Source organism: Scyliorhinus canicula, chromosome 7, assembly GCF_902713615.1.
Source record: "Scyliorhinus canicula chromosome 7, sScyCan1.1, whole genome shotgun sequence".
NCBI lineage: Eukaryota > Metazoa > Chordata > Chondrichthyes > Carcharhiniformes > Scyliorhinidae > Scyliorhinus > Scyliorhinus canicula.
This window is the reverse complement of record NC_052152.1, coordinates 84,702,058-84,714,210: the sequence shown is the minus strand read 5'-3', so window position 1 is coordinate 84,714,210 and position 12,153 is coordinate 84,702,058. Positions and strand designations below refer to the sequence as shown.

At 44.4% G+C, this 12,153-nt stretch overlaps 1 protein-coding gene across 4 annotated transcripts in view; it reads left to right on the top strand.

Annotated features, from left to right (window-relative positions):
- LOC119969096 (superoxide dismutase [Cu-Zn]-like) overlaps window positions 1–12,153 on the top strand; it is a 123,018-nt gene that overhangs the window by 67,240 nt on the left and 43,625 nt on the right. For all 4 annotated transcript variants that reach the window (XM_038802298.1, XM_038802296.1, XM_038802294.1 and 1 more), the window contains 2 exons: window positions 2,085–2,178; window positions 8,902–8,971. In XM_038802298.1, the coding sequence (XP_038658226.1) occupies window positions 2,085–2,178; window positions 8,902–8,971 (164 nt within the window). The remainder of the gene's footprint in view (window positions 1–2,084; window positions 2,179–8,901; window positions 8,972–12,153) is intronic.

Below are 12,153 nucleotides of genomic sequence, written 5' to 3'. Positions count from 1 at the left end.
CTCGGGTCGTTGGCCGCCCTCTCTCCTGGGTGACCGGGGCCCCTTCGCTTGCGGGTCCACCATTTTGTCCGCCTGCTAGCCGTGGCTCTTTCCGCCGCTTCTACCGACTCTTCGGCCCCTTGAGCTCCTGTTTGCTGGCATCTTTTCTTGGTGACCCTCCTCTGGCTGTTGAGGGATTTTTCCTTTGAAATTTGGACAAAATTTTACCAAAAGTGCCTTTTTTTGTCCTGGTTCGGAGGAGAGCCACCTGATGTGAGTCTGCTCACCCCATCACCGTCACCTGCAGTAACTAAGTTATGGTTAAATCCAGATGTGTAAAAATAGTCTTGTGATTTGGACTAGATATTCATGTGCATATGAGTCCACTCTGTTTGGAGGCAGATTGAGAAAACACTTGATTACAAAGGGAAGGTGCAAATTATTAAATTGTGTTTAACAGATTTTGAATATCTGGTTTTGATTGTCTTATTTTAATTTAATCAGTAATCTGCCTTGGAATAATAAATTAAGAATAGCTATATGTGGGTTGCCCTAAATAAAAACAAAGTGCTGGCAAAACTTAACAGATCTAGCAGTAGTTAACATTTAAATTTTAATATGACTTCTTCAGAAGAGTTATATTGGATTTGAAAGATTTATTTTGTTTCTCTCCCCACTGATGTTGCCAGACTTGCTGAGTTATTCCAGCACTTTATTTTTATTTCAGATTTTGAGCTTCTGCAGTATTTTGCTTTTAACTTCAAACTATCTTCCTTCATTCTAATCGTCGAAACCTGGTGAAAGCTTTATTATTGGCTTTCTTTTTCTAAAAGCCCCGATTATCAGAGTGTATTTTTAAAATATCTCTTATGTTTACATTTGGAGGCAGGGCTAGGTACTCAAAACCAGAGTTTGTGTAACTGCCATGGTGTAATTCATGGGGGCGAAAGGCGGCCTGCAATTGGCCGTGGAGAGATCTTCTGGTCCCACTGCGGTCAATGGGATTTCCTATTAAAGAATGACAGACATTAAAACAAGAACAGGAATAGCAGCAAAACATTAATCTTTAATGCCTGCAGCCGGCCCGCCAATGGCAGAGGGAGTTTATCCCACCTCAGTAAATCAACCTTAACCCTTCCCAAAAGGCTAGTGAAGGTAAACTTCTGAAGCCCTGCCCAATCTGGGCCATCCGCACCCCAAATACATAAAATGAGACGCCGCCAGAAAAAATGACAGCCCTGCCACTCCCGGAGCGGAGTCCACAAAATACTCACTTTTCCCAAAATTCAATTTGAACCCTGAAAATGTCCTAAACCTCTGGACCAACCTCATTATACTCCCCAACGAAGAGCTTGCCTCTGAAATATACAGCAACAAATCATCTGCACATAAAGACACCCTCCTCAGATCCGAGGACAACTGTCTTCCCTTTACAAACCCTGTCTGGTCCTCCCCAATCACCTTTGGTAGGCACCCGTCCAACCTTAAGGTCAACACCGGTGCTAGTATCTTGGCAATCTACATTCAGCAGAGATATGGGCCTATGCCACCCACATTCCAAAGGATCCTCATCCTTCTTTAGCAACAGCAACATGGAGGCCTGTCCCATTGTAACCCACACAGTTGTAGGACTTCCCAGTAGCTACTTAAAATGTGAGTTCACATTCGAAAGAAACAAGTCTGACTTTGCAGGAGACATCTTAATGTTGAAATATCTTAAGTCATAAATATCCCTGTTGGTTCTAGGACATTCCCATGGAGGTCGTACTTCAAGGTGTGAGGGCATGGAATGAGAATCACTTGGCTTGATAGAAACAAAGCTGTCAAGCATAACTTGCTGCAGAGCTGGTGAGAAAGGGCACAGCTAGTAAACCTTTAGATTGTCAACTCCAGGAACTGGATTCCATACAGGAAAAGGTTAATTGCTCTGACCAGAGTGACAAGACTGAAAACGGGCCTTTGAATCTCCGTTTCTCTGCATTAAAATATGGCAAAAGCATTTCTCCCTTCCCAGTCTAACAATCGGTACATTCTTCACTTAAACTACTAGTTTTCATTATAAGAATCATGTTTTATTGTTTGAATATGCAATTTTTATTTTGAAGGATACTGAAGAAGTATTTGTAAAAGGAACCATTGAGGGATTGAAACCAGGAAAGCATGGACTTTATGTTTGTGCTTTGGGCAATATTACTAATGGTGCGTACTGTCCAACCATTGTGCTGTTTCCAAATAGCTTATAGTTTTAATTATAAATTGATATGCAATTCATGTAAGGAAAATAAATCTAAATAATTGTAAGTTTTTGTTGTTACAGTTGTGTTTAAAGGTTTTCTCCAATTCTTAAAAGATAATATTCAGCTCGAGAGCTGTTCCATGTTGCAAATCATAACCTTTTGTTTGCTGTTTGCAATGTCAAGATGTTGTAATTGTCCTCTGCATACCTGAACTATAGGATTCTTGGAATGGGGAGGGTACAGATGTGGAATTGACCAAGGTTCCTTAATCATTAATTACCACAAGAAAGTATTGGTATATAGAATTTACAGATCATAGAACTTACAGTGCAGAAGGAGGCCATTCGGCCCATCGAGTCTGCACCGGCTCCTGGAAAGAGCACCCTACCCAAGGTTAACACCTCCACCCTATCCCCATAACCCAATAACCCCACCCAACACTAAGGGCAATTTTGGACACTAAGGGCAATTTATCATGTCCAATCCACCTAACTTGCACATCTTTAGACTGTGGGAGGAAACCGGAGCACCCGGAGGAAACCCACGCACACACGGGGAGGATGTGCAGACTCCGCACAGACAGTGACCCAAGCCAGAATCAAACCTGGGACCCTGGAGCTGTGAAGCGATTGTGCTATCCACAATGCTACTGTGCTGCCCCCTAATATGCAAAGGAAAAAGACATGTCTCATGGCTTGTGATGGTCTTATTGATCATATATTGTTTTGGCACTCATTTTCTGGATTTACATCTGAAGAAGGACTTTTTGAACATTTTATTGCTGGGTTGTTAGTTTTTCACGGTAGGTGACACAAAAGCTTTCCAGAAATCATGGGGAACATTAAATAAATCAGTTTGTTTGTATTATTTCTTCACACGTACATTTTCTACCCTTTAGACAATAGTGGGAAAGTGTTGGAACGATTAGCAGACAGATTTTCAACCTGTTTGAATTGCATTAAAATTCTCCTATGACAAACAAGAATGGAGTGAGACTTGAAACCAGAGCTTCTAGTTTCGAGTCAATATCTATTGACCTCCAAAGGAGTCAGTACAAGTAAATGAGTAGTCCTGGAGAAATTATTGTGACTAAATGGTGACAAATTTCCTAGACCTGATAATCTTAATCCTCGGGTTTTAAAAGAGACAAGTGCAGGGATAATAGAGGCATTGGTTTAAAATTTTCAGCATTCCATAGATTGTAGAGCAGTTCCCAAAGATTGGAAAGCAGCAAACGTAACCCTTGCTATTTAAGAAAGAATGAAGAGATAAAACTGGGAAAAATAGGCTGGTTAACTTAATATCAGGAATAGGTGAAATGTGAGAATTTCTTTCTTTCTCTCTCAGCCCTATTGCATTCCCTATGGTAACGTTACAGAACAACAGAACAATCACCGTTGACTTATCTTTTTTTGAATCTAAAACAAAATCTTGGGAGTATACCTGTTCTTTGTTGCATTCTCCATGGCAATACGTCGACCAATCAGAGTCCACTGTCCAACCAGTATCTTTTCTTCATACAGTATAAATTGTTGTTTCCTTTAAAATTTGGTAATCTTGTGCCTGTCTTGATGAATGTGTTACAAATTGGCAGAAAAATGTTGGGATAATCTTTTTCCCTTTCTCACCTCTTGGTTGTCTGCAACAAGATGTATTTAAGACGGAAAGTTTTAAGCCTTCTGAGTGTATTGATTTTCAGTAATAAACATAAAGCAGGCTTTCAGGTAAGTATAAATTGAAAGAAAAGATAAAATCTATTCACACAACACTCCCAAATGTAGATGCAAGGAATCACTGTCACTTCCTCATGCACGCAGACAGACACACAAGATTGATTCTAGAGACCAAGCATGCATATAAGTTATCAACAAAAATACAGGAAGTAAATCACATAGATAAACGGCTCTTTAGGAGGCACACATCACAGATCTGGATTGTTTTGGGATCCTGAAAGACAACCAAACTCTCTTCAATTTGTTAAATGTGACGAAAGATTACTGCACCACAGGAGTGATAACACTGACCAATAGGCTTCTCTAATGTTAAAACAAACTTTAATTGAATCACAGAATTAACTACATTAGCAACAAAGAAATAGCTTTCCAGTTAACAGTTACAGCAGTTCTTAAGTAAAAGAAAAAAAACTTACTTCCTCCTAAGCCTGCCACTATTAAGCAAACCAATATATCTCTATTAAATACCACAGATAAATAAAATTAGCAACCAGGGATTTACTTGCTTTTCGCTGCAGAATCTTTGGAGAGATAACTTTTCAGGAAAAAACTGAAATACTGATGTTCAGTTCAGTGTTCTAGGTCCTACTGACTCTTCAGACAGAACTGATTCCTCCCATTAACAACATCATTTACACAAAGCTTAAGGCATTATTTTGCCTCTTAGAAGATATCTCTTGACTTGTTTAGCCAGGACCAAACACAATACCCCTCATAAATCATCTACACTTCAGGGGCCCTTCAAACCTAAACAATATTCCATTAGCTAGCGATCTGTTATCTGTTTACCTGATCTATTAGTAGAACACTTCACCTGCAAATCAATTATTTCACTTTTACGACATCTTAATCGCCACTTGCGCAATTATAATGTCTATATGCATATTTTTTAAAATATTTTTATTCGGTTTTTAACATTTTATACAAAAAACAAAACAACACAAATCAAAAAGAATAACAGAAGAACCCTCCACTCTACCAATCAACCCATCTATGACTCAAAGAATAACCCTTCCCCCTTCCTTAACTGCTGATGGTAACCAACTTTTTAAAGTGAAGAAAAGACAGATCCCATCCCATATGACTCCCTCAATTTTCACCCCCAACCTCAAGGTGAACTTCACTATCTCAAGACACAGGAACTTCATCAGGTCCCCAGCCAGACTGAGGCTCTGGGCAGAGAAGCTGACCTTCACTGCAATCAAACGCCTTCTCGGTATCCAGTGCCACCACCACCTTCTGCTCTCTCCTTTCTGATGGGAAGAGCACCATGTTTAACAAGCACCACACATTTAAGGACAACTGCCTACCCTTTACAAATCCTTCCTGATCATCCCCAACACCTGCAGAAGGCACTCCTCCAACCGGAGTGGTGACGCTTTGGTAAGAATTTTGGCATTCACATTTAACAGGGATATTGGTTGATACAACCCACACTCCACCGGATCCTTATCCTTTTTAAACAACAGCAAAATAGATACCTGTCCCATTGTCTCCGGATACGCCCCTCTAGCTACCGCGTTCTCAAACATCTCCCCCAACAGCGGCACCAGCCTATCCAAGAAACGTCTTATAAAATTCCACCGCCAACCCATCCGGCCCCGGTGCATTACCGTTTGCATTTCCATACCGCTGTCAGAATCACTTCAATTCTCACTGCTCCTCCAGCCTTACCCAGTCCTCCTCTTCCAGCCCCTCCAAAACTCCCTCATATCCGACTCATCCCCTGGGGGTCCAAGCTATACAACCTGTTGTAAAACTCCTCCAATGGCTAAATCGCTGGCTTTGAAAGCAGACCAAGGCAGGCCAGCAGCACGGTTCAATTCCCGTAACAGCCTCCCCGAACAGGCGCCGGAATGTGACGACTCGGGGCTTTTCACAGTAACTTCATTTGAAGCCTACTTGTGACAATAAGCGATTTTCATTTAATTTCAAATGCCCTATTCATCTGTTCTAGTGCAACCACCAGACTCATCACCCCATCCCGGATCTGAACGATCTCCTGGGAGGACGCCTGCTGATGGAGCTGTCCCGCCAGCAAATGACTGGCCTTCTCCCCTGTACTCGTACTCATTCACCACACCCAGTGCTCTCCTCACCAGGCATACCGCTTTCCCTATAGACAAAAAGGTCAAACTGCATCTGCAGTTCCTTTCTACTAATCAAAAGTTCCGGAGTGGGTTCCTCCCCATTCCTCCCATCCACTTCCTAAATTTTGTCTACCGCTGAGCTCCTCTTGCCTCCCTGTCCACCTTAAATTAAATAATCTTTATTGTCACAAGTAGGCTTACATTAACACTGCAATTAAGTTACTGTGAAAAGCCTCTTGTGGCCACATTCCGCCGCCCGTTCGGGTACACAGAGGGAGAATTCAGAATCTCAGCTGGTACGGGAATTGAACCCATGCTGCTGGCTTTGTAAACGAGATGATCTCGCCCCTTCCCACTGTCTTCAGCGCATCTCATATCACCAACGGTGAAACCTCCCCATTTTATAATTTTCACTCACCTTTGCCATCCTCACACAAAAACTCAGATCCGCAAGTAGCCTCACATCCAGCCTTCACGCCGGCCTCTGTGTAGGCCCCTTCTCCAAGTCCACATCCACCAAATAACGATTGATGAGTATTCCCCTTTCCCAACAGCAATGACCTCACCATGATAAAGAAATCAATCCTTGATTGAACAAAAGTTTTATTCTGCGTACAGTCCAGACAGTTTCTTCCACACATGAAAAAACAGGACATAATATCATCTTTATTAGTGTCACAAGTAGGCTTACATTAACACTGCAATGATATTACTGTGAAATTTCCCATCCCTCCGGAGCCTGTTCGGGTACACTGAGAATTCAGAGTGCCCAATTCACCCAAAAGCACGTTGTTAGGGACTAGTGGGAGGAAACTGGAGCACCCGGAGGAGACCCACTCGGACACGGGGAAAACGTGCAGACTCCGCACTGACCTTGTATAGTAACGTTATTTTGTTTGTTCAAAAACTGTGGATTCTTCTGGCTCTATTTTCTTAGGAAGAGGTTTCTTCATCAGGTCCCTGGCTAGATTGTTTGATTTATAGGGCAGGATTTACTGTGTCAGCCGCCGCACGTTTTTTGACGGCAGAGGAGACCCGCCAGCAGGACTTTCTGGTCCCACCGTTGTCAATGGTATTTTCCCTTGACTGCACCCCTTGTCAGCAGGAAACCTATGCGCCTCCAGCATCTACAGCCGGTAAATTCCACCCATCGTGTTTAATGGCATCCAAGTGGGTTGTTGAGAAATCCATGGAATCTGTTTTGGTTGCATCTTTGATTTGGTGAGCAGTGTGGTCTGTTCTACAGTTTTCCTGGTAATTCATATATACCTCATATTAACCCTGAATGTTGGAGCAGAAGAGAGACATTGGAAATACTTTTTACCTTTCTGACCGTGTACAGTAACATTTATTTTGTTTGTTCAAAAACTGGATTCTCCTGGCTCTATTCTCTGAGGAAGAGGTTTGTTCATCAGACTGCGTCTCCTTAAAGACAATTGGTCCCAAACTGAATCTTACTAAGAATTGGGGATCTGGGGCGAAATTCTCCGACCCCCAGCAGAGTCGGAGAATCGCTTGGGGGCGCCTAAAATCCCGCCCCCGCTGTGGCAGAGATTCTCCGCCACCCGGGAAGTGGCGGGGGCAGGAATCTCGCCCCGCCGATCGGAGAGGCCCCTGCGGCAATTCTCCGGCACGGATGGGCCGAGGTCCCGCCACTGGGAGGCCTCTCCCGCCGCCGAGGTTTAAACCACTTCTGGAACGGCGGGCACAGCGGCGCGAGCAGGCCCCCGAGGTCCTGGGGGGGCGGGGGCCGATCGGACCCCGGGGGGTGCCCCCACGGTGGCCTGGCCCGCGATCGAGGCCCCCCGATCAGGGGCCGGGCCAGTGCCCTGGGTGCACTATGTTCCTCCGCAATCGCCACGGCCTCCACCATGGCGGAGGCGGAAGGGAACACCACATCGCCCATGCGCTGGCAGTGACGTCAGCGGCCAGCTGCCGCTGACGTCACTGCCGGCGCATGTGCCGACCGGCGAAAGCCTTTCGGCCAGCCCTGCGGCCGGGGGCGCCGGGTGTTTGCGCCAGTCTTCTGGTGCAAACTGCTCCGGCGCGGGGCTGGCCCCCAAAGGTGGGGAGAATTCCCCACCTTTGAGGAGGCGCGACCCCAGAGTGGTTGGCGCCACTCCCCTACTCCGGCACCCTCCGTCACGTCGGGTAGGGGAGAATGCCGCCCCTGGTCTAGGATCATAACATTGAGCTGCTTGCTTGTTTGTTGTTGGAGCTGCATTAATCAATGCAAGTAGAGTGTATTTCATCACACTCCTTGTAGATAGTGAATAGTGAATAGAGTCAGGAGATGAGTTACTGTCACAGAATACCCAGCCTCTGACCTGTTCATGTACCGCAGTATTTAAATGGCTGGTACAGTTCCATTTCTGGTCAATGGTAACCTACAAGATGCTGATAGTGGAGGATTCAGCAATAGTAAATGCTATTGAATCTCGATTCCCTCTTGTTTGAGATTCTCATTGCCTCTGACTTGTGCGGTGCAAATGAGATTTGGATTTTTACCAGTTATCAACCCCAAGCTTAAGTGTTGTCCAGTTCTTGCTACATTTGGACATGAACTGTTTCAGAGGAGTCGCGGATGGTGTTGAACATAGTGCAATCAACAGCAAGCATTCTCACTTCTGACCTTACGATGAAAAAAGGTAATTGATGAAATAACTGTAAGATGGTAGGGCATGGACTCCATCCCATCCTATTGGATTGCATAACTTACTGAATTTGGTCATTCAGATATTGTGGACATGTTGGTATTGCATATTTCTAGTTTGTTCACTGCATCTTTTGCTAGCAAAATATATGAATAAAGTGCCAGCAAAGAAGTAATCACTCAAGGGCTAAATAAATTCATTATTTCAGGATGCATCAGTTCAGGAACTCATTATAACCCCTGTGACAAAAAGCATGGTGGACCAGAAGATCCGGACAGGTGAGCTTTTGATCAATAAATGTAATATTTAGTTCTACAGTTAATAAACTTTATATAATTACGAAGCGGTATTCTGAGTGGACCAGTTTGTGCTGCAAAACTGTAAAATCTAAGCATAAAATGCAGCAGCCATCTGCATTTTAAAGTGTTTTTTGATCTTTTTGTAACTTCGATGAATTAAGTTCATAACCTTCAATTTATTTGTCTTCAAACATTGTGATAAAGAACAAGAAAGTACAGCACAGGAACAGGCCCTTTGACCCTCCAAACCCGTGCTGACCATGCTGCCTGACTAAACTAAAATCTTCTACACTTCCTGAGTCCCTATCCCCCTATTCCCATCCTATTCATTTATTTGTCAAGATGCCCCTTAAATGTCACTTATCACCCCTGCTTCCACCACCTCCTCCGGCAGTGAGTTCCAGGCACCCACTACCCTCTGTGTTTAAAAAAAAAAATCTTGCCTTGTACATCTTGCCCCTCGCACCTTAAACCTGTGCCCCCAAGTAATTGACCCTTCTACCTTGGGAAAAAGCCTCTGACTATTCACTCTGTCTATGTCCCTCATAATTTTGTAGACCTCTATCAGGTCGCCCCTCAATGTCCGTCATTCCAGTGAGAATAAACCGAGTTTATTCAACTGCTCCTCGTAGCTAATGTCCTCCATACCAGGCAACATCCTGGTAAATCTCTTCTGCACCTTCTCTAAAGCCTCCACATCCTCTGGTAGTGTGGCGACCAGAATTGAACACTATACTCCACGTATGGCCTAACTAAGGTTCTATACAACTGCAACATGACTTGCCAATTCTTATACTCAATGCCCCGGCCAATGAAGACAAGCATGCCGTATGCCTTCTTGACTACCTTCTCCACCTGTGTTGCCCCTTTCAGTGACCTGTGGACCTGTTCACCTAGATCTCTCTGACTTTCAATACTCTTGAGAGTTCTACCATTCATTCGTTATTCCCTACCTGCATTAGACCTTCCAAAATGCATTACCTCACATTTGTCCGGATTAAACTCCATCTGCCATTTCTCCGCCCAAGTCTCCAAACGATCTAATTCCTGCTGTATCCTATGACAGTCCTCATCGCTATCCGCAATTCCACCAACCTTTGTGTCGTCTGCAAACTTACTAATCAGACCAGTTACATTTTCCTCCAAATCATTTATATATATATATACACACACTACAAACAGCAAAGGTCCCAGCACTGATCCCTGTGGAACACCACTCGTCACAGCCCTCCAATTAGAAAAGCACCCTTCCATTGCTACTCTCTGACCTAGCCAGTTCTGTATCCACCTTGCCAGCTCACCCCTGATCCCGTGTGACTTCACCTTTTGTACCAGTCTACCATGAGGGACCTTGTCAAAGGCCTTATTGCAGTCCATATAGACAACATCCACTGCCCTGCCTGCATCAATCATCTTTGTGACCTCTTCGAAAATCTCTATCAAGTTAGTGAGGACCTCCCCTTCACAAAACCATGCTGCCTCTCACTAATACGTCCATTTGCTTCCAAATGGGAGTAGATCCTGCCTCGAAGAATTCTCTCCAGTAATTTCCCTACCACTGACGTAAGGCTCACCGGCCTGTAGTTCCCTGGATTATCCTTGCTTCCCTTCTTAAACAAAGGAACACCATTGGCTATTCTCCAGTCCTCCGGGACATCACCTGAAGACAGTGAGGATCCAAAGATTTCTGTCAAGGCCTCAGCAATTTCCTCTCCAGCCTCCTTCAGTATTCTAGGGTAGATCCCATCAGGCCCTGGGGACTTATCTGCCGTAATATTTTTCAAGACGCCCAACACCTCGTCTTTTTGGTTCTCAATGTGATACAGGCTATCTACACCCTTCTCAAGACTCAACATCCACCAATTCCTTCTCTTTGGTGAATAATGATGGGTGAGTACCTCGCACATTTCCTCTGGCTTCACACATAGATTCCCTTGCCTATCCTTCAGTGGGCCAACCCTTTCCCTGGCTACCCTCTTTTTATGTACGTGTAAAAAGCCGTGGGATTTTTCTTAACCCTATTTGCCAATGACTTTTCGTGACCCCTTCTAGCTCTCCTGACTCCTTGCTTAAGTTCCTTCCTACTTTCCTGATATTCCACACAGACTTCGTCTGTTCCCAACCTTCAAGCCCTGACAGATGCCTCCTTTTTCTTTTTGACGAGGCCTACGTTATCCAAGGTTCCCGAAATTTGCCGTATTTATCCTTCTTCTGCACAGGAACATGCTGGTCCTGAATTCCTTTCAACTGACATTTGAAAGCCTCCCACATGTCAGATGTTGATTTACCCTCAAACATCCGCCCCCAATCTAGGTTCTTCAGTTCCCGCCTAATATTGTTATAATTAGCCTTCCCCCAATTTAGCACATTCACCCTAGGACCACTCTTATCCTTGTCCACCAGCACTTTAAAAATTACTGAATTGTGGCCACTGTTCCTGAAATGCTCCCCTACTGAAACTTCTGCCACCTGGCTGGGCTCATTCCCCAATACCAGGTCCAGTACAGCCCCTTCCCTAGTTGAACTGTCTACATATTGTTTTAAGAAGCTCTCCTGGATGCTCCTTACAAACTCTGCCATGTCTAAGCCCCTAGCACTAAGTGAGTCCCAGTCAATATTGGGGAAGTTAAAGTCTCCCATCACAACAACCCTGTTGTTTCTACTCGTTTCCAAAATCCGTCTACCTAACTGCTCCTCTATCTCCCGCTGGCTGTTGGGAGGCCTGTAGTAAACCCCCAACATTGTGACTGCACCCTTCCTATTCCTGATCTCTACCCATATAGCCTCGCTACCCTCTGAGGTGTCCTCCCATAGTACAGCTGTGATATTCTCCCTAACCAGTAGCGCAATTCCGCCACCCCTTTTACATTCCCCTCTATCCCGCCTGAAACATCTAAATCCTGGAACGTTTAGCGGCCAATCCTGTCCTTCCCTCAACCAGGTCTCTGTAATGGTAACAACATCATAGTTCCAAGTACTAATCCAAGCTCTAAGTTCATCTGCCGTACCCGTAATACTTCTTGCATCAAAACATATGCTCTTCAGGCCACCAGCCCCGCTGTTTTCAGCAACATCTCCCTGTCTGCTCTTCCTCAGAGCCATACTGGCCCTATTCCCTAGTTATCCCTCAATGCTTTCACATTCTGAAATATTGCTCTGGT